This window comes from Octopus sinensis, linkage group LG2 (assembly GCF_006345805.1).
Source record: "Octopus sinensis linkage group LG2, ASM634580v1, whole genome shotgun sequence".
NCBI lineage: Eukaryota > Metazoa > Mollusca > Cephalopoda > Octopoda > Octopodidae > Octopus > Octopus sinensis.
This window is the reverse complement of record NC_042998.1, coordinates 54,682,673-54,703,446: the sequence shown is the minus strand read 5'-3', so window position 1 is coordinate 54,703,446 and position 20,774 is coordinate 54,682,673. Positions and strand designations below refer to the sequence as shown.

General features: G+C 37.0%; 1 protein-coding gene across 2 annotated transcripts in view; it reads left to right on the top strand.

Moving 5' to 3' along the window:
• Nucleotides 1-20,774, top strand: part of LOC115224684 (katanin-interacting protein-like) — a 656,564-nt gene that overhangs the window by 46,598 nt on the left and 589,192 nt on the right. For both annotated transcript variants that reach the window (XM_036513321.1, XM_036513315.1), the window contains exon 2: nt 18,256-18,320. In XM_036513321.1, coding sequence (XP_036369214.1) covers nt 18,256-18,320 — 65 coding nt within the window. The remainder of the gene's footprint in view (nt 1-18,255; nt 18,321-20,774) is intronic.

The following is a 20,774-nucleotide window of genomic DNA, read 5'->3' as shown; positions in this document are numbered from 1 at the left end:
TACACTTGCACACACATGATTATGTACACTTGTGCATGCAGGACTATGTACACTTGCACTCACATAATTATGTACATTTGCGCAGACATGATTATGTACACTTGCACACACATGATTATATACACTTGCACACACATGATTATGTACACTTGCACACACATGATTATGTACACTTGCACACACATGATTATGTACACTTGCACACACATGATTATGTACACTTGCACACACATGATTATGTACACTTGCACACACATGATTATGTACACTTGGGCGCACACATGATTATGTACACTTGCACACACACATGATTATGTACACTTGCACACACATGATTATGTACACTTGCACACACATGATTATGTACACTTGCACACACATGATTATGTACACTTGGGCGCACACATGATTATGTACACTTGCACACACACATGATTATGTACACTTGCACACACATGATTATGTACACTTGCACACACATGATTATGTACACTTGGGCACACATGATTATGTACACTTGCACACACATGATTATGTACACTTGCACACACATGATTATGTACACTTGCACACACATGATTATGTACACTTGCACACACATGATTATGTACACTTGGGCGCACACATGATTATGTACACTTGCACACACACATGATTATGTACACTGCACACACATGATATGTACACTTGCACACACATGATTATGTACACTTGCACACACATGATTATGTACACTTGGGCGCACACATGATTATGTACACTTGCACACACACATGATTATGTACACTTGCACACACATGATATGTACACTTGCACACACATGATTATGTACACTTGGGCACACATGATTATGTACACTTGCACACACATGATTATGTACACTTGCACACAATGATTATGTACACTTGGGCACACATGATTATGTACACTTGCACACACATGATTATGTACACTTGGGCACACATGATTATGTACACTTGGGCACACATGATTATGTACACTTGGGCACACATGATTATGTACACTTGGGCACACATGATTATGTACACTTGCACACACATGATTATGTACACTTGCACACACATGATTATGTACACTTGCACACACATGATTATGTACACTTGCACACACATGATATGTACACTTGGGCACACATGATTATGTACACTTGCACACACATGATTTGTACACTTGCACACACATGATTATGTACACTTGCACACACATGATTATGTACACTTGCACACACATGATTATGTACACTTGCACACACATGATTATGTACACTTGCACACACATGATTATGTACACTTGGGCGCACATGATTATGTACACTTGTGCACACATGATTATGTACATTTGGATCTTGGTAAGAAACTGGCTCTTTCTCCATCGGCAAGAAATCTTGAAATGAAGCTGAATAGTGACATCCATCATCATCATCATCATCATCATTGTTTAGCGTCCGTTTTCCATGCTAGCATGGGTTGGACAGTTCAACTGGGGTCTGTGAAGCCGGAAGGCTTCATCAGGCCTAGTCAGATCTGGCAGTGTTTCTACGGCTGGATGCCCTTCCTAACGCCAACCACTCCATGAGTGTAGTGGGTGCTTTTTACGTGCCACCCGCACATATGTATCCATACATATATACATACATGGTGGTTGTCTACTTTTTATGCAGAATCTGACCACCTTAGACCTATCATGACAACTGATGTGGCTTTTTAAACCAGACAATGTCTTCAAAAGACACCCACATAAATTACGTTTGCTTTGGACCACCAAGAGCTGCAGTTAAGTTCTTATCTTTGTGGATCTTAAAATATCTTTTGAGGCCTTCCTTTAGATTTGCAGACCTTATGGCATACAAGGCATTGACTGGTATGCATGGATAGATAGGCAGAGTAGTTGGTAGAAGTTCGTTTTGCATGGGTCCACAAATGAGATTTGAGTCCCACAAAAGAAAGGCATACTTACATATATACATAGGCGTAGGAGTAGCTGTGTGGTAAGTAGCTTGCTTACGAACCACATGGCTCCGGGTTCAGTCCTACTGCGTGGCACCTTGGGCAAGTGTCTTCTACTGTAGCCTCGGGCCAACCAAAGCCTTGTGAGTGGATTTGGTAGATGGAAACTGAAAGAAGCCCATCGTATATATGTATATATATATATATATGTATGTGTATACGTTTGTGTGTCTGTGTTTGTCCCCCTAACATCGCTTGACAACTGATGCTGGTGTGTTTACATCCCCGTAACTTAGCAGTTTGGCAAAAGAGACCGATAGAACAAGTACTAGGCTTACAAAGAATAAGTCCTGGGGTCAGTTTGCTCAACTAAAGGCAGTGCTCCAGCATGGCCTCAGCCAAATGACTGAAACAAGTAAAAGAGTAAAGAGAATATAGAGTATACCTACATCCCTGGAAATTCATGCATAAGGACTGCCTGTGGGTAAATTCTAATTTCCTTTAATGTAAGAGTTGTCAAGTAATGAAGAAATACTTTACTTAGTGCAAACATTTTCTGGTATGTTTTGGGCAGAATGGATCTGTTTACTTTATCAAAAATTGACCGTCTCCATTGACTTTTGTCCTTGGCTGAGCTGTTTATGACATTTGTGAGCAGTGCAGCCAAGAGTAATACTCCGAATAGGTTGTCATCTTATGATATAATAAACACCCACACACACTCACTCACTCACTCTTGCTCTCTCTTTTTCTCTTTCACTCACACATACACACCCTCTTGCTCTTTCCCTCACACTTACTTTCTCTCTCTCTCTAATGCTGCTCCTCTCCTCTCTCTTACACTCATACTTACACTCTTTCTTTCCAACACCTTTCCCCCATGTCCTCCTTTCACTCACTCTCTATCACTCACTCCTCCTCCCTCTCATCTTCTTTCTCTAATATACCCCTCCACTTCTTGCCCTCTTTCACACACACACACACACAGGCACAAAATAATGGACACGAACACAGACACACACACACACACACAAAATAATGGACACACACACACACACACAAAATAATGTGCTGTTCTGAAACCTAGCATGATCCTCTGCTTGTAACCCTATCTGCCAACATTGATAGCAGTAACAGGTGCCACAATCAGAAATGAAATTCCAATCAATATCCAGTCAATAACTCATTCAGTATTTTATATTTTGCTGTTTGTATGCTGTTATTTTTCATTCCTGAAGTGAGCGGGTGGAGAGGAGGAGAAAAAAAAACATCATACTCAAAAAATATACCAAGCATGAATGGGTTAGCTATTGGCGATTGAATGACCTTTATGTGTGCGTATGATCTGCTAGAAATTGCAGCTAAGAATTCTTTAGATCACATCAATTTTTTTTTTCAAAAGTGGTGGGGGAGGAGAAAAGAAATTTTGCTTATAAAATGTACCAAGCATAAACAAGCTAGCTACTGGTGACCAAATGATCTTTAAATGAGCATTCAGTCTACTAGAAATAGCAGCTAAAAATTCTTTATATCACATTCATTTTTTTTTTTAAAGTGGTGGTGGAGGAGAAAAGAAATCTTGCTAAAAAAAATGTACCAAGCATAAACGAGACGAGTTATCTATTGGTGATCCAATGACCTTTATATGATCATTCGATCTGCTAGCAATAACAGCTAGGAATACATCAGATCACATCCTGTTGCCTTGTAAAAGGGAAAAAATATATTGGCTATTATAGTCTTGGATATACCATATATCAGGAAAAAGGAAACGGGTGCAAGAAAAAAAAAAAAGAAAGGCATGGGATGTTTACGGTTTGAAAGTCTTTGATCATAGTTTTTGTTTACTGGAACAGGCATGACCTGGGGTGAACAACAACTGAGTTCATTAAGAGCTATTGTTGTTGTCGCTACTTAGCTTCAGGTAAGTCCTGCTCGCAGAAACCGGTGATCAAAGGAATTCCTGGTGCAAACTTCCTGTCTTTTTACATATTGTAGTTTTTTAGGGGAAATTCGGCTGTTGTTTCTAGCGGGATGAGACTGCTTCATTGACTTGGAAGCCCTCCCTTCCCTCTCTATATGTCTGTCTGCCAGTACATACATACATACATACGCACGTACGTGTTTTCGATTTTCATTGTGTTCAACGTTTTTTTTATGTCCTGTACCCATATATATACATATATATGTAGGTATGTACATATATGTATGTATATATGCGTATATTTCTATATTATTTATATTATCATATGATCGAACGCCACGCTTCTTTTCCAAGTACGTTTTATCTACATGCATGCATAGATACATACATACCTACATACATGCATGCATACATACACACACACACATACATACATACACACACACACACACATACATACATACACACACATACATACATACATACATTTTGTTATGTCTTGTGAGTTTCAACACGCGAGCTTACATCAAGAATCTTGCAAACCAAATACAATAATTGAAGAGTGTGTGTGTGTGTGTACATACACACACACACCACATGCATTCGAAACGGTAAAACATTTGGCAGGATAAACCTGGAGAAAAATATATTAAGAAGACTACTCTTTTGTTTTTGTTTTTTTATTGAAGAACGTAACATAGGCTACAGGTCTCTTGTATTCACGGCACGCAAACACGCACACATATGCATACATAAATACATGTATATATATATATATATATATATATATATATATGTATATATATATATATATATATATATATATATATATATATATATATATATATATATTATCGTCACCGTTCCTTGAGTTTTAATAGTTTCTTTTCTATTTATTTAATGACTTATTTATTTTGACGGCCATAAAGTGGAAGATATTTCGAGGGTTAGGACCCGAGGAATAACAGTTTCTCTCGATCAATATAAAACAAACAAACAAACAAATAAAAATAAATAAATGGGTTAATTAAACAGCGAATTACTTAGCAACCAGCAAGGGAATTAACTCACGGCGAACACTTGTTCTTTATCTCCCTTCAAAAAAAGTTGCAGCAGTCAACTCCAGTACTTTGCCAAGTTGTGTGCTTCGTGTTGATTTACTTTGATTTCTCTCTCTCTCTCTTCTCTCTCTCTCTCTCTCTCTCTCTCTCTCTCTCTCTCTCTCTCTCTCTCTCTCTCTCTCTCTCTCTCTCTCTCTCTCTCTCTCTATCTATCTATCTATCTATCTATCTATCTCTATCTATCTCTCTCTCTCTCTCTCTCTCTCTCTCTCTCTCTCTCTCTCTACCTTACATACACACTCAATATATGTATTTACATACATTACATACATTTGTGTGTGTGTATACATCGCAAAACACATTGAAATGAAACAATGACCACAACAGACAAAAAGAAAATATAGCTAATTGATTAGTGCGTCTCTTTGTAGAAAGCAAACCAAAAATAATCAAGGATGCTTTATTCCCCCATCCCTCATCACATTAATTTTCTTACATCAATTATGTTTCCCTTCCTCTTTTCATATATAATGGGTATTGTGATGGTTGTTCAAAGCTTAGCATTGTCTCTTGCATTAACAATTGATGTATTGACTGATGTTCACCGTAGCTCATTAGTAACTGTTTTTCGTCAGAGGATTTTGCATGAGACTGATGTTGGTAGTATGAAATTTATCAGAAATTGAAGTTTTGGAAATTGAATAAACATTGAAGAACGAGATGGTAAGTTCCTTAGGATTGCAGAATAAGGAAGAAAAAGGTGCAGAGATTGTTGTTGAAATCCCAGGTCATTTCTAGAACAAAAAACAACAATCCTATACTAAATAGGCACAAGTGTGGTGTGGCAAAAAGCTTACTTCCTAATCACATGGTCCCAGGTTCTGTCCTACTGTGTGGCTCCTTGGGCAAAAGTCTTCTACTATAGCCCCTGGCCAACCAAATCCTTGTGAGTGAATTTTGTAGACAGAAACTGAAAGAAGCCCGTCATATATATATATATATTGGGTCATGCCATAAATAATGCAGTTTTTTTTTTTCAATTGCATGGGCTAAAAGTCAGAGGGGGATGGGATAAACTACCTGCATCAACTTACTATAAAAGTAAGTGGTACTTTTACCTTGTGTTTATTCTTAGTGCAAGTTTTGAAGAGTGCAGTTCGATTTTAATAGTTACTTTTTTGAAGTGATAATGGTAGTGACAAAGAAGCATATTTAGTATATTTTGCTTTATAAGTTCAATAAAAGCAGTAATGCAACAAAAAGTGCAAGGAATATTAATGCAGTTTATGGGGATCAGATAATAAGCATAAGCCAGTGTCAACAGTGATTTCAGAAATTCTGAGCCAGAAACTACAGCCTAAAAGATGAGCCTTGTCCTGGAAGATCTGTAGAGCTTGACGAGGACATCCTGCAAACCCTGGTGGAACAAAATCCCATCGTAACTGTTGAAGAGCTAGTAGAGAAGCTTGGATTTGGTCATTCAACCATTCATCAAGTGAATGTATGCTCTTTGATGTCAGGTCTCATGAATGAACCTTTTTTGGACAGAATAGTGAATTGTGATGAGAAATGTTTTCTCTATAAAAATGTCAAGCACCGAAGACAGTGGGTAGGGAAAGGAGAAACACTGGCACCCCAGGGTAAAGAAGGTCTTCACCTACATAAGATGTTGTTATCTGTTTGGTGAGATGTGAAAGGTTTAGTCCACTTTGAACTTTTTAAACCCAAACCAAACAATAACAAAGGAAATCTACTGCAAGCAGCTTGAGCAGCTTAAGTCAGCACTAGAAGAAAAACAACCATCTTTGGTTTTAAAGCGAAAAGTGTTCTTCCCTCAGGATAATGCTCGGCCACATACAGTGAGGATGACATTCCAAAGGTTGGGGCAGTTTGAATGAGAAATGCTGCGCCACCCACCATATTTGCCAGACATTGCCCCATCTGATTATCATTTATTTTGCAGCTTCCTACAAAATCATTTGGATGGGAAAAAATGTATTCTGTAGATGAGGTCAGAACAGTACTGGAGGAGTATTTTTTGTCACGGACAAGTGAATTTTGGAAGAGGGGCCTTGCAAGTCTACAAGATAGATGGAAGAACATTGTAGAAAATGAAGGAGAGAATATTTTAGATTAAAAAAGAACTTTATCTTAAGTTTGAAAAATAAAAGGAGTATAAAAAAAACGAATTATTGTGTGTGTTTCCATCCCCACACCACTGCTTAACTGGTGTTGGTGTGTTTATGTCCCTGTAACTTAACAGTTTGGCAAAATTGACAGATAGAATAAGTACCAGACTTGACAAAATTAAGTACTGGGATTGATTCATTCAACTAAAAATTCTTCAAGGCAGTGCCCCAGCATGACCATAGTCTAATGACTGAGACAAGTAAAAAATAAAAAATATGATGAAAAGCATTACAGCTGTGACTTTTTTTTTTCAACATAGCATACCTAGTACTACATATTCTGATGTTACATGAACCAATCCCATGGCCTAAAGGTTAAATAGGTTTTGCACCTTAAGGGTCAGCTCAGAAGAGCAAAAAATGGGTTGAGTAAACTCTGAATAAATCAGCAGAAAGTAATTGAAACCTCTGCTGTACCTTTTCCAAGAATATTTATAAATCTTCAAACTTTGGCATACTGATCCGTCATCTTTAACACCTGTAAAATAGGCAAGGCACATGAAGTGTGTGTGTTTGTGTGTGTGAGAGAGAGAGAGAGAGAGCTATATATTACTATTAGTAATCTCATTTCAGTTGGTATAATCACAGCATTTTAGCCATTATACTCTCAACCTCTTCAGGTGCTTGTCATATTTGGTCACATACTCAGGGTTTTGAATCAAATTCTTTGTGAAATCCATTCTTATTCTGTTGTCCATACCAGGGTTGCTGGAATATTAAGATAATATAAGGTAATGAGCTCTCAGAATCGTTGGCACACTGGGTAAAATGTTTACTGGCATTTTGTCTGTTCTGAGTTCAAATTCTGATGAGGTCAACTTTGCCTTTCATTCATTCAGGGTTGATAAAATAAGTGCCAGTTGAGCACTGGGGTTGATGTAAATGACTTACCCTCTGCCTCATAATTGGGGGCCTTGTGTCAAAATTTGAAACCAATATTGGAATATTGCAATAGTAATGAATATGAGAATTTCACTGGTTTGGACACTGCAATAAAAACATGTAAATCCTTGTGACTATAACAACCAAGGTGAGGACACTTGTTCACATATAGCTATGTATAGTAGTTCAGTGAAGGTGCATGGCTCAGTGGTTAGAGCGTCAGGCTCACAATCATGAGGTAGTGAGTTTGATTCCTGGACCGAGTTGTGTGCTGTGTTCTTGAGCAAGACTTTATTTCACAGTGTTCCAGTTCACTCAGCTGTAAAATGAATTGTGACATCACTGGTTTACAAACTGTATTGGCCTTTGCTTTTCCTTTGGATAATATCAGTGGTGTGGAGAGGGGAGGCTGGTATGCATCAACGACTCTCTTTACTCTCTTTTACTCTTTTACTTGTTTCAGTCATTTGACTGCAGCCATGCTGGAGCACCGCCTTTAGTCAAGCAAATCGACCCCAGGACTTATTCTTTTTAAGCCTTGTACTTATTCGATCAGTCTCTTTTGCCGAACTGCTAAGTTATAGGGACGTAAACACACCAGCATCGGTGGCCAAGCAATGCTGGGGAGACAAACACACACACAAACATATACACACATACATATATATATGTATATATATATGTGTATATATATATATTTATATATATATATATATACATATATATGACTGGCTTCTTTCAGTTTCTGTCTACCAAATCCACTCACAAGGCTTTGGTCAGCTCAAGGCTATAGTAGAAGACACTTGCCCAAGGTGCCACACAGTGGGATTGAACCCAGAACCATGTGGCTGGTAAGCAAGCTACTTACCACACATCCACTCCTGCACCTATGACTGCAGGTCTTCCACAAAAACAATCTTGTCCAGACTTGTGCTTTGGAGGGTAACTTTGTAGGTGGTGCAATCCCATGGTCATTCATGACAGAAAGAGGTCTTTACCCTAATTCAATGATGTATGTGGTGTGGGAAGGTCTGGGGATCAAGAACATCCATGCAAGAATTAAAATGATTCAAAAGTTTTGGGTTGTGGAGGTAGTGATTAAAATTGGATGAAGCTAAAGATGGAAGATTTTTCACTTTTTTTTCATTTTTTAGAGACAGTGAACCTTGAAGCAGATAAAGCTATAAATAATACCATGTAAATATTGAGTTAAAAGCATTTTGAATAGAAAAGTTAAAGGCTGCCCATAGGACATGAACTACAAACATAGGACATGACATACAAACTCATGCACATTTATTCACCTACAGATAAACACACACAGACATGTATTCATATATGTTATGTCTCTTTCGGCTTTTTGTCTATCAAATGCATTCACAGGTGGTTTGCCTAGGGTTATAGCAGAAGTCATTTGACCTACTATAGCCTAGGGCCAACTAAAGCCGTGCGAGTGAATTATATAGTGTATATTTATAAATATATATTATAATTAAAAACATAATAAAAACGTCTGTGTAAGATATGTACTTGAACTTGGCAAATTGGTCTGTGGTTAGAGAAGGTGTGGAGTAGGTATTCTGATGGCATGTGAATAAAAGTTACAAAACTGGTTACAAGAACTCTGATGCTAGTTAATTAAAATAGTGGCCAAAATATTAATGGAATTAATCAATGTTTTACTGAATGAATATTTCATTTCATTTCCTTTTCTCTATTGATGTCAGTGTAATTAATCAGCTGACTTCTGATTGGAGGTCATCTATTTTTCTTTCCATATTTCCATATAGAAAAAAAAAAGAAGAAAAAAGCCCCCCCCCCCCCCAAAAAAAAACTATTGCAATTATATATATTGTCCACTTTGAAAATCTAATCTGAAGGATCTGGAGAAGATAGATGGTACAAAACCTGATTGAGATATATTATATGCTCTTTCACTCCTGTTCAATCATCTGTATCATCTCTTGGTTTCAGTCACTCAGCCATAAGGTACTTTTTCATATAGTATGTACCATCTGTTTAATGTACATATCTAAACTACCTTCTACCTCATTGCAAAAAAAACAAAAACATCTTATTTGTTGTCCAAGATATGCTAAAATATATATAAATATACATATATAGATAAATATATATAGATAGATAAATATATATATAGATAGATAGATAGATAGATAAATATATATATAGATAGATATATAATATGTATATAAATATATAGATAGATATATAATATGTATATAAATATATAGATAGATATATAATATGTATATAAACATATAGATAGATAAATATATATATAGATAGATGTATAATATGTATATAAATATATAGATAGATAAATATATATATATATAAATATATAGATATACAATATATATATATAAATATATATATATAAATATATAGATATATATAGTATATATATATAAATATATAGATAGATAAATATATATAGATAAATATAAATATATAGGTAAATAAATAAATATATAAGTAAATAAATATATATAAACAAATGCTCCTAGAAATTGAAAGCAAGATCAAACTCTCATGAAAAGGGAAGAGCAGAGAGAGGGAGAAGGGCTGTGGAAAGTATAATAACAAATCCCAATGCTTTCTATAAATTCGCAAAGGAAACAGCTACAATACAATATAGAATAGGACCATTGTTCCAAGGGAACGACTCATTGACAGCAGACTGAAGAAGGATAAGTGAGATACTCAGTGAACAATTTAAAAGTGTCTTCATTTCCCCTCTTGAACACATGCAGATAGAAAAGTCCAGCTGAATTCTTTGATATTGCAGCTCTAAAAAAGGAGTTGCCAGCCATCAATTACATCAACACTGAGGAAACAGATGTAACAGCGACCATAGATGAAATGAACTTATACTCTGCCTCTGGTCCTGATGGCTTCCAAGCTATTCTCTTGAAGTCATGTAAGCAGGCTTGAGTGAAACCACTTAAGATACTTTTACAAAGTTTCCTTGCAAGTGGTATATGTCCTGATAAGGCGGCGAGCTAGCAGAATCATTAGCACGTCGGGCGAAATGCTTAGCGGTATTTTGGCTGCCGTTACGTTGTGAGTTCAAATTCCGCCGAGGTCGACTTTGCCTTTCATCCTTTCGGGGTCGATAAATTAAGTACCAGTTAAGCACTGGGGTTGATATAATCGACTTAATACCTATGTCTGTCCATGTTTGTCCCCTCTATGTTTAGCTCCTTGTGGGTAATAAAGAAATAGGTATATGTCCTGAAAAGGTGAAAGAAGATATTATATGCCCTCTCCACAAAGGTGGAAGCAGAGCAGGGGCCAAAAACTACAGGCCAATATCTCTGACTTTGCATATCAGTAAAGTCATGGAGCAAATCATCAGAAAGAAGTTGATAACGTTCCTAGAAGAAAATGACCTACTGAACAATACTCAGCATGGCTTCTGCCCAGGAAGAAGCTGCCTCACACAGCTCCTACAGCACTATGACTGGGTTTTGAAACAGCAGCTTGACCATTCAGATGTCAGTGTGATATACCTTTGCAAAGGCATTTGATAAGGTAGATCATGGCATGATAAGTCATAAGCTATGAGACCTTGGCATTGCTGGTAAGCTGGGAGAGTGGCTGCATGACTTTCTTAAAAACAGAAGTCAGGCAGTTGCAGCCATTGGTGCCCTTTCTGAGGAAACTCAAGTCCTAAGTGGTGCCTCCCCACCGGGAACTGTTCTGGGGGCCATTACTGTTCATAATAGCTCTTTTAGACGGGCCTAACGTCACTGTCACTAGCTATGCTGATGATACAAAATTATCACAGGCAATAAAAAAAACAAGATGATATCACAAGCTTAAAGCGGGACCTAAACTCAATATGCAAGTAGGCTGAAATAAACAACATACAGTTTAATGCTGGAAAATTTCAAGCACTGCACTAGCAACTCATAAATACAGTACAATCTATGTTTACAGGACCTGAAGGCACTACAATCCCAGAATCACAACAGTGAAAGGCTTGTGATCTCTATGTGCAATGGCGCATCATTTCATATGCATAAAAGCAAGATGGCAGCAAAGTGCAGACAACTGGCAGGGTGGATACTGAGGTCCTTCAAGACAAGAGACCAAGAAACTATGTTGACTCTGTGGAGAACCTTTCTCAGCCACCTGGACTATTGCTCCTAGTTATGGTCACCACATAGTGCCAAATTAACAGCAGAGCCTGAAGCAGTCCAACACCACTGCACTAAAAAGATTGAAAAGGTGCAGCAGAAGAGCTACAGGGATAGGCTGAGAAAACTACTGCTTACTTCCTGGAGTGAAGGCATGAGAGATCATCATCATCATCATCATCATCATCATCGTTTAACGTCCGTTCTCCATGCTAGCATGGGTTGGATGGTTCGACTGGGGATCTGGGAAGCCAGAAGGCTGCACCAGGCTCCAGTCTTATCTGGCAATGTTTCTACAGCTGGATGCCCTTCCTAACGCCAACCACTCCGTGAGTGTAGTGGGTGCTTTTTACGTGCCACCCACACAGGTGCCAGGCGAGGCTGGCAACGGCCACAGTCGGATTGGTGCATTTTACGTGCCACCGGCACGGAAGCCAGTCGAGGCGGCACTGTGCTATATGATCAAATAAACCCTACATAGAGGTGCGAGTAGGGGTATACTCGGGGGGGGGGATAGTAAAGTAAGACAGGGGTAGAAACTTCCGGTATTGGGGTACAAACTTCCGGTATTGGTGTAGAAACTTCCGGTATTGGTGTAGAAACTTCCGGTATTGGTGTAGATATGCAATAATATACATATGGAAAATCCTAGAAGAGCTAGTACCTAACTTTGGCATTGAGTGTTATACAAATGCCAGAACTGGCCGCCATTGTATTGTATCTAAGGTACCATCCACTCCATCTAAATTCAGTACCAGGTATTGCAATAGTCTAGGGTTCAAAGGCTCACACCTCTTCAATGACCTGCAAATAAAAAAAATAATTTGTATCAGGTGGAAGTAGATGTTTTCAAGAAGGAATGAGACATCTTCCTCTCCACAATACTGGATGAACCAACAGCCTGACATGAGGTACAGACAAGGGCAGCAGAATCAAGCTTCATTATGCAGCAATTCAAAATGAATTACTCCTTTGCAATCTCACCAGATAGAGAGAAGAAACATTTTTTCCATGAAGTTCCCTTCCCGGTTGAGGTTGAGCTTTTTCCTTTTTACCAAGCCACTGTTTACAACTTTTAACATTTCGATTGAAGATCCATTTTTTGTCACCTGTCACAAGTCTATCCAAAAAGGGTGAAATGAGTTTGCAAGAATGAAGAGAAGAGCAGATGTCAACTCGGGATTTGCAGTTGCTTTCAGACAATTCATGAAGCACCCATTTTCCAAGTTAAGGATTCTTTCCCAGATGTTGAATATAATGATGAACAGTTGTATGGTTTGAACTAAGCTTTATTGCCAATTCTTCATCTGATAATGCAGGATTTTCTTCAAGTAATGCCTCAAGGAACTTTTCATCAAACTCAACTGGACATCCTGTTTGATGTTCACCTTCAGGGCTGAAATCTCCACTTCTGAATTTTGCAAACCATCTTTTGCAAGTTCTTCCATTCAAGCATTCTTTCCCCATAAACTGAGTGTATGTTTTGAGTCACTTCAGCTGCAGAGTTTCTTTTAGATACTTCCATGTCAGAAAGGGTTTTAATCAAAGAAATTTTAATTCTATTATTCTGTAAAATAATATTTAATTAGTTTAAGTGTACACAAATACATTAAAATAATTTTTAATTTCATTAGACATTCCAAAATACTATTAAATTTCATTCAGTTTTAAAAAAGGTAAAATTGGACAGAACTTAGGGAGGACCTGATACACACACACACACATTATAAATTAATATGTATATATATTTATAAATAAATATAAAAGAGAGGGTGGTCATGAGTGGTTTGCTTTTGATCTTACGTTAGCTGAGTTAGGGCTAACTTGAGCTAAATAACAACAGTAGCAACTACAATATGAACAAAAAAGCTGGAAATTGTTCCTTTCAGATTACATAATGCCCTCAGAAAAAAAGAAAAGACACATTGGACAACATGGTCCTCGATATATATATATATAAAAAGAGAAGGGTGGTCATGACTGGATTGCTTTTGATCTTATATTAGCTGAGTCAGGACTAACTTGAGCTAAACAACAAAAGTAAAAACTAAAAGGCAACCGCAAATCATTTTTCTATTCTTTTTCCCACTCTCTCTTTTTCTCCCTCCTTCCCTTACTGTCCTGCTTGCTTTCTCTTATCGATTTTTTTCCCCACCTTTTTATGTGATTCATTGGTATTTATTAATGGAATGTTCTTTATTTTGCAGCCTCTGTGACCTATTGGTAATATAGGGTTTCTAAAAATTGTCCAACTATGGCTCAACAATATGTTATCAATTGGCTTTTAAAGCCTGCTTTATTGATCCGTTCTACATTTAATTATATATATTTAACATTGAACTGTAAAGTGCATGTCAACTGATCCATAAACAGACATTAAATTTCATGAAATCATAGCAGTATTATCCATGTGATTATTGAATTTGAGAACAACTTGTAATCCTTCTTACGGTTATCAACACGCATTCTAAAACTTGAAATCTTTGGGAAAACGTAGTGTTGTGTTGTTAATTCTTTCCTTTCAGTTAGTATAAACTTTGTTATTCGGTTCTTTTTCTTCATTGTGTTCCAGTTCTCCTCATTTCTTCTTCATCTTGTTTCTTCTTCTTGCTCATTCTTTTGCTGTCTTCTATGTTGTCTATCTCTTCTTCATGTTCTATATCTTCTTCATCCTCTATGTCTTCTTCTTCATCTCTGTCTTCTTCTTCATCTTCTAAGTCTTCTTCTTTGTCCTCTTTGTCTTCTTCATCCTCTGTGTCTTCTTCTTCATCCCCTGTGTCTTCTTCTTCATCCTCTATGTCTTCTTCTTCATTTTCTAAGTCCTCTTCAGCAACTTCTCTGTCTTCATCATGTTCTTCATCCTCTATGTCTTCTTCATGTTCTATGTCTTCTTCATCTTATAAGTCTTCTTCTTTGTCTTCTATGTCTTCTTCTTTTCCAAACCTTTTCTCCACATTAACTTTTGTAGACCTTCAGTGCCATGTCACATGTCTCTCTCAGTATCAACACTGAAGTTGAATAGCCTTCATCCTCTATTAGAGCATAGAAATCTCAAGAATATGACATCTGATATAACCTGATATTAATCACAATAGCAGTGGCCAGCAAAGCCTACTTTTCATCTTTAACAGCAATACAAGAGGTGACTGGAACCTGTCCATCATAAATCTCCTGTTTGTGCTCATTCTATGAAATGTTTTGCACCACCATAAGAAGCTTGGTATATTCACCACAAACTCTTCTTCTTCATCGTCCAAGTTTTGGCTTCACAGAGAACAATACTCTTTGTACATACCGTGAAGAAGACCAGCTTCTTTTGACTTTGAAATATTTGATTATTATTAAATGTTGTGGTGCTTGTTGCAGGCACTCCAGGGTTTCCCTTTGTATGCCAAGCAGTCTTTCTTACTCTCAGAAACATTAGACCCATCATCATCATCATTTAGCATCCGTTTTCCATGCTAGCATGGGTTGGACGGTTTAACTGGGGTCCGTGAAGCTGGAAGGCTTCATCAGGCCCAGTCAGATTTGGCAGTGTTTCTACGGCTGGATGCCCTTCCTAACGCCAACTATTCCGTGAGTGTATGTCATTTGTGGCATATTTTAATGAAAGGCTTTACCTGTCTGTGTAACCCTTTAGCATTCAGATTACTCTGTCAAATGTAATGCTTAATTAATCACATTGTTTTGAATTAATCATGCATTATCTTATAGATTTGAGATTTCAATGATGTAATTGTATATTATTAGAATGACATTGGAGGGTACGTGTGAGAGGCTGGATCTTCTCAGTTGGAAGACAAAGAAGGTAGAATATTTTGGCCAGTATGGCTGGTTTAAATGCTAAAGAGTTAAATTAATTTTGAAAATAAATTGTGGCTGTGTGGTAAGAAATTTGCTTCCCAATTATATGGTTCTGGGTTCAGTTCCATTGTGTGTCATCTTGGGCAGGTGTCTTCTACTATTGCCTCAGGCTGGCCAAGCCTTGTGAGTGGATTTGGCAGACAAAAACTGAAAGAAGCCTGTCATATATATATATGTGTGTGTGTGTGTGTGTGTGTGTGTGTGTGTGTTTCTATTTGTCCCCCACCACTGCATGGCTATCACTGTTGGTTTCTTAGTGGTTTGGCAAAAAAGACTGATACAGTAAGTTCCAGACATAAAAAAAAAAACGCTTACATCACCAGACAATATATTATCTGGATTTGTATTCTCACATATATAGTGTTGTGAATTGAGAAATTTCAGTGAACTGAGATTATTTAAGTCTTTAGTAGATTAAAAAAAAATCCTTTCTCTTGGATTGTTGAAAATTTAAAACAACAATCAAGAAATTTAACTTTAATAAGCTCAGTGGATTGAAATTTTTGCGCAGTACAGACCTGTGATGGTGAACTCATGATATTTGTAGAGTAGTAACATGCCAGTGTTTTTTTAAGGGGGCATGCAATGGACTTTCCAAAGCATTAAAAAAAAATTTGTTGTAGCTGATCTGTTGTTTTTATCTATCATACATCTTTTTGTCCCTCAATATCTGACATAGAACCACTTCCTTTTCTTGATTTCCTTCCCTCCCACTTTGTCAAGGGGAAGTTTTTCCTTTTTTTTTTTCTTTTTCCTCTTTCTTCTGCTGAGGGTGTGTATGATTGTTGGAAGGTATAATCTATGGACATCAACAGATTCCCCTGACAAATCTTTTGCTCCCATCTATCCAAGAGGAAAAGAAACTATGGAAGACGATGACTGAGATTCAAAGACACTGCAAGAAGGAATTTGAAGTGGACAGGAATTGGTCATAGGAAATGGCAAACCCAAACAAACAAATGGTCAATATGGAGAAAGCTTATCATGTCATTCCAATGCCATGAACAGTCATACTTGCAACTACTGACTGCAGATATATAATTGATCATACCAATCCTCAGTAGTTTGACTGGTTCTTTTTTTATTGACCCTGGAAGTATGAAAAGTAGAGTTGGACTTGAGCTCAAAATGTCAAAGACTATAATTAAAGTCCTCATCTTAATTTGGTTGGTTCTCTACTAGTCTTAACTTGAGCAATGCACTGGTATGGCTGTGTGGTAAAAAGTTTGATTTCCATCTATGTATTCTTGGTCTCAGTCCCACTAGTGTCTTCCACTATAGTCCTCAGCTGGCCAACGCCTTGTGAGTGGATTTAGTAAGCGGAAACTGAAAGAAGCCTGTTGTATATGTTTGTGTGTGTGTGTGGGTACATATTTCCTAGCCTTGACATTATATGATACTTGTAAACAAGTGTCACTGTCATGCAAGCAGTGTCCTTTGTTTCCAATCTTCCATGGAAACATGTCTGGTTATGGGGAAAAATTATCTTAATTGGAAACAGGTGAGGATTAGTGACAGGAAGGGCTTCTGGTTGTAGAAAATCCACCTCAATAAATTTCATCCAACCCATGCAAGTATGGAACAGTTGATGTTAAACGATGATGATGACAACACTCTATAGGTTTTTAACAAATTAAATATGACATGATCTGATTGTCATTCTGTGTTCCACTCAGATGATGTTTCTTGAGGTTGTCATTATTTAGTCCCAGATCAACCTTGATCACACATATTTATGAACAAAGGCATCTCATCTTTGTTGCAGAAATTGCATATCTTTGACTGCATTGGGGTGGGTGGGGTGTGGAGGAGACACATACACGCATGCATGCACACACACTCACACATACACACACTTCTTTGATTGTTTAAGAATCTTGTCATTAAACCTTATTTAGATACCAGCTTAATCATGTGGAAGTTACATATTTTTCTTATTCCTTCAAAATTCTTGATTAATCTTCAAAATTAATTGAAATACATAGACAAATATGTATTTCATAAGAAATCTGGTTATAAAGTAGCTAAAGCCAAGAACTAGAACTAAATATTTGATTCTTAGGAGTGCTGCTGAAAGAAACTAGAAAACAAAACAAAATGCTGTCTATCTTGTTATTCTCTGCCAAATACTTTGCTACTTCAGATTGTTCAACATATTGCTTTTGCTTGTAAACTAAATTTGTATTCATATTTCATTTATTGCAGATTCCACTGGCCGAGTTCGAAAGAAATGGAGTGATAACCCAATGAATACCGAAATGCCAATTTCTGTAAGTTCTCATCTCTTTCTCTATCTTCCTCTTCTTGTCTGAGAACTTTAAAATTATTGAATTTGCTTTAAATGTGTGAAAGCTATAAGAAATTTGCAATCATCTTCCAAGTTGTTCAATATTGCCATTCACAAAATTTATGCACAATGTCTGCAGAGAGGTAGTTATTCCAATACAAACATTTTGCAGTTTAATGTTGTCTGGTTTAGATATTTCAGTATTATTTGTTCATAAATTTGTATACAATGTCCTAAGAGATAATTAATTCAGGAGTAAACTTTTTATTTCTTTTTTGAAGTTCCATGTTGAATGATTCAAGCATCTCCATATTATTGCTCATAGATTTATACACAACGTTGTCAGAGATAGTTAATTCACAGAGTAATTGTTTGAAATCGTATATTGAATGAATATTTCCTGATACTGATATCAAGACACTGAGCCTTATGAAAGAAATGACTAAGGACCAAGATATCTGGTGCACTGGTGTATTCAAGAAGACCCATCTGCCACAGCAGAATTGGTACTGGTGCTGGTGCCACAGAAAAAGCTTTTGTGCTAGTGCCACATAAAAAGCTTTTGAGCTGGTGTCACATTAAAAGTACTGGTGCTGGTACCACATAAAAAGCACCCAGTGCACTCTGTGGAGTGGTTGGCATTAGGTAGGACATCCATCTGTAGAGACCATGCCAGAAGAAATGTTGGGGCCTGGTGCAGCCCCTGGCCTTACCAACTCTGGTCAAACTGTGCACCCCATGCCAGCATGGAAGAAGGCCATTAAATGATGATGATGATAGGGATAACTCAAGTTACATCAATAATTGGTTCCAAGACATGTGACTTAACTCAGAAAACAATGCTACATGAAAGACATTTAAAAAAATTCATTAACTTATATCTGTTTTAATAAATATTATGCAGGAATTCCACTTCTTTGTTGTTAGTCAGTTGGTTAAATATCTAATCAACTAACTAATTAATCATTTGCTTAATGAGTAAGATTACAAGAATCAGTTGATTGTTTGTTAGTTAAACTTCTTTCATCACTGTTTGTAACCTTTTCAATGGCTTAGTACCTTAACCCTTTAGTGTTCAGGTTATTCTATGAAACATAATGCTTGGCGCATGCATGGCTGTGTGGTTAGGAAGCTTGCTTCTCAGCCACATGGTTTCAGGTTCAGACTCACTGTATGCGTGGCACCTTGGGCAAGTGTCTTCTGCTATAGTCTCAGGCCTATTTAAGCTTTGTAATTGAATTTGGTAGGCAAAAGTTTTTCCATTATGTGTCTGTAAATGCTTGTGCTTCCTAACAGCAAAAGAAAATTGTTTTGAATTAATCATGCATTATTTCATATCCTTGAGATTCTGATGATGTGATTGTCTAAAGTAGAATAAAATTGTAGGGTAGGTGGGAGAGCCTGGATCTGGTCAGCTAGAGCATAAAACAAATATAAAATTTTGTCTGGATATGGCTGGTTTAAATGCCAAAGGGTTAATTACTTCGCTTGCTCCAAGGTCCGCTCCTGCACATTAAACAAACAAACAAATCAGTTAGTTACTTGCTTAGATATTTTATCAATTGACTAACAATAGAGAAGTGGAATTGAATGTGTGTTTTTGTGTGTGTGTGTTATTATTGGCATAATGACCCATCCAAGACGCACCAAAATTTGTTTCAACAAGTGAATTCACCAAATGCAAAAACGAGATTTGAAGAAAATTTGGCTGCTTTTTTCTAGCTGGTTGACTACTACTTTTGAAGCACCCGCTTAAGTTTCAGGTTGTACAGGTCTTAATAGGAGTTGATTTAGATTTGAAAGTGGCTGAAACTCAAAGAGATGACAGCACAAGATTTAGGTATAAAGACTGTTGCTGTACAATCAACATGGTAAAATAGATTTGCTGACGATGATTATAATTCTGATATGGTTGGCTCTGCTAAACTTCATTCCTCATAATTGCATGTTTAACTTAATTGCATAACTTTTGAAAACATCAAATTATTTACCCTGAAATCTTTGTAAAGTTGATCAGTTAATTACATATGCAAATAATGGCATATGCAAATCAAGCTGAGCTAACTGGCAGGTGACTTAAAAGTAGACCGTGACTGAGATGGTTGGACAATATCCATTGTCTCATTTGGTCATGCTTGGGATCCTATGTTTAATAATGATTCCACGTTTAATGATGGAAGGGGCGCCTGAGGAATCTACTGCTTCCACAACCCTTCCCGAAATAGTGGGTAGAAAAGATGGAGATTGATGGATGGAATAATGCCAATTTTAGTTAATTGTGTAAAACTTAAATTTAATATTCGTTTTTAGTAGAAACTTTAATTTTAGTTTTTAGTAGAAACTTTGTAGAATAATTTATAAAATTAAATATTTGATTTGATACAAATAAAATGGTTCTAGAAGTTCCTGCTTTTATGATGAGTTAGTGGCTGTGCTT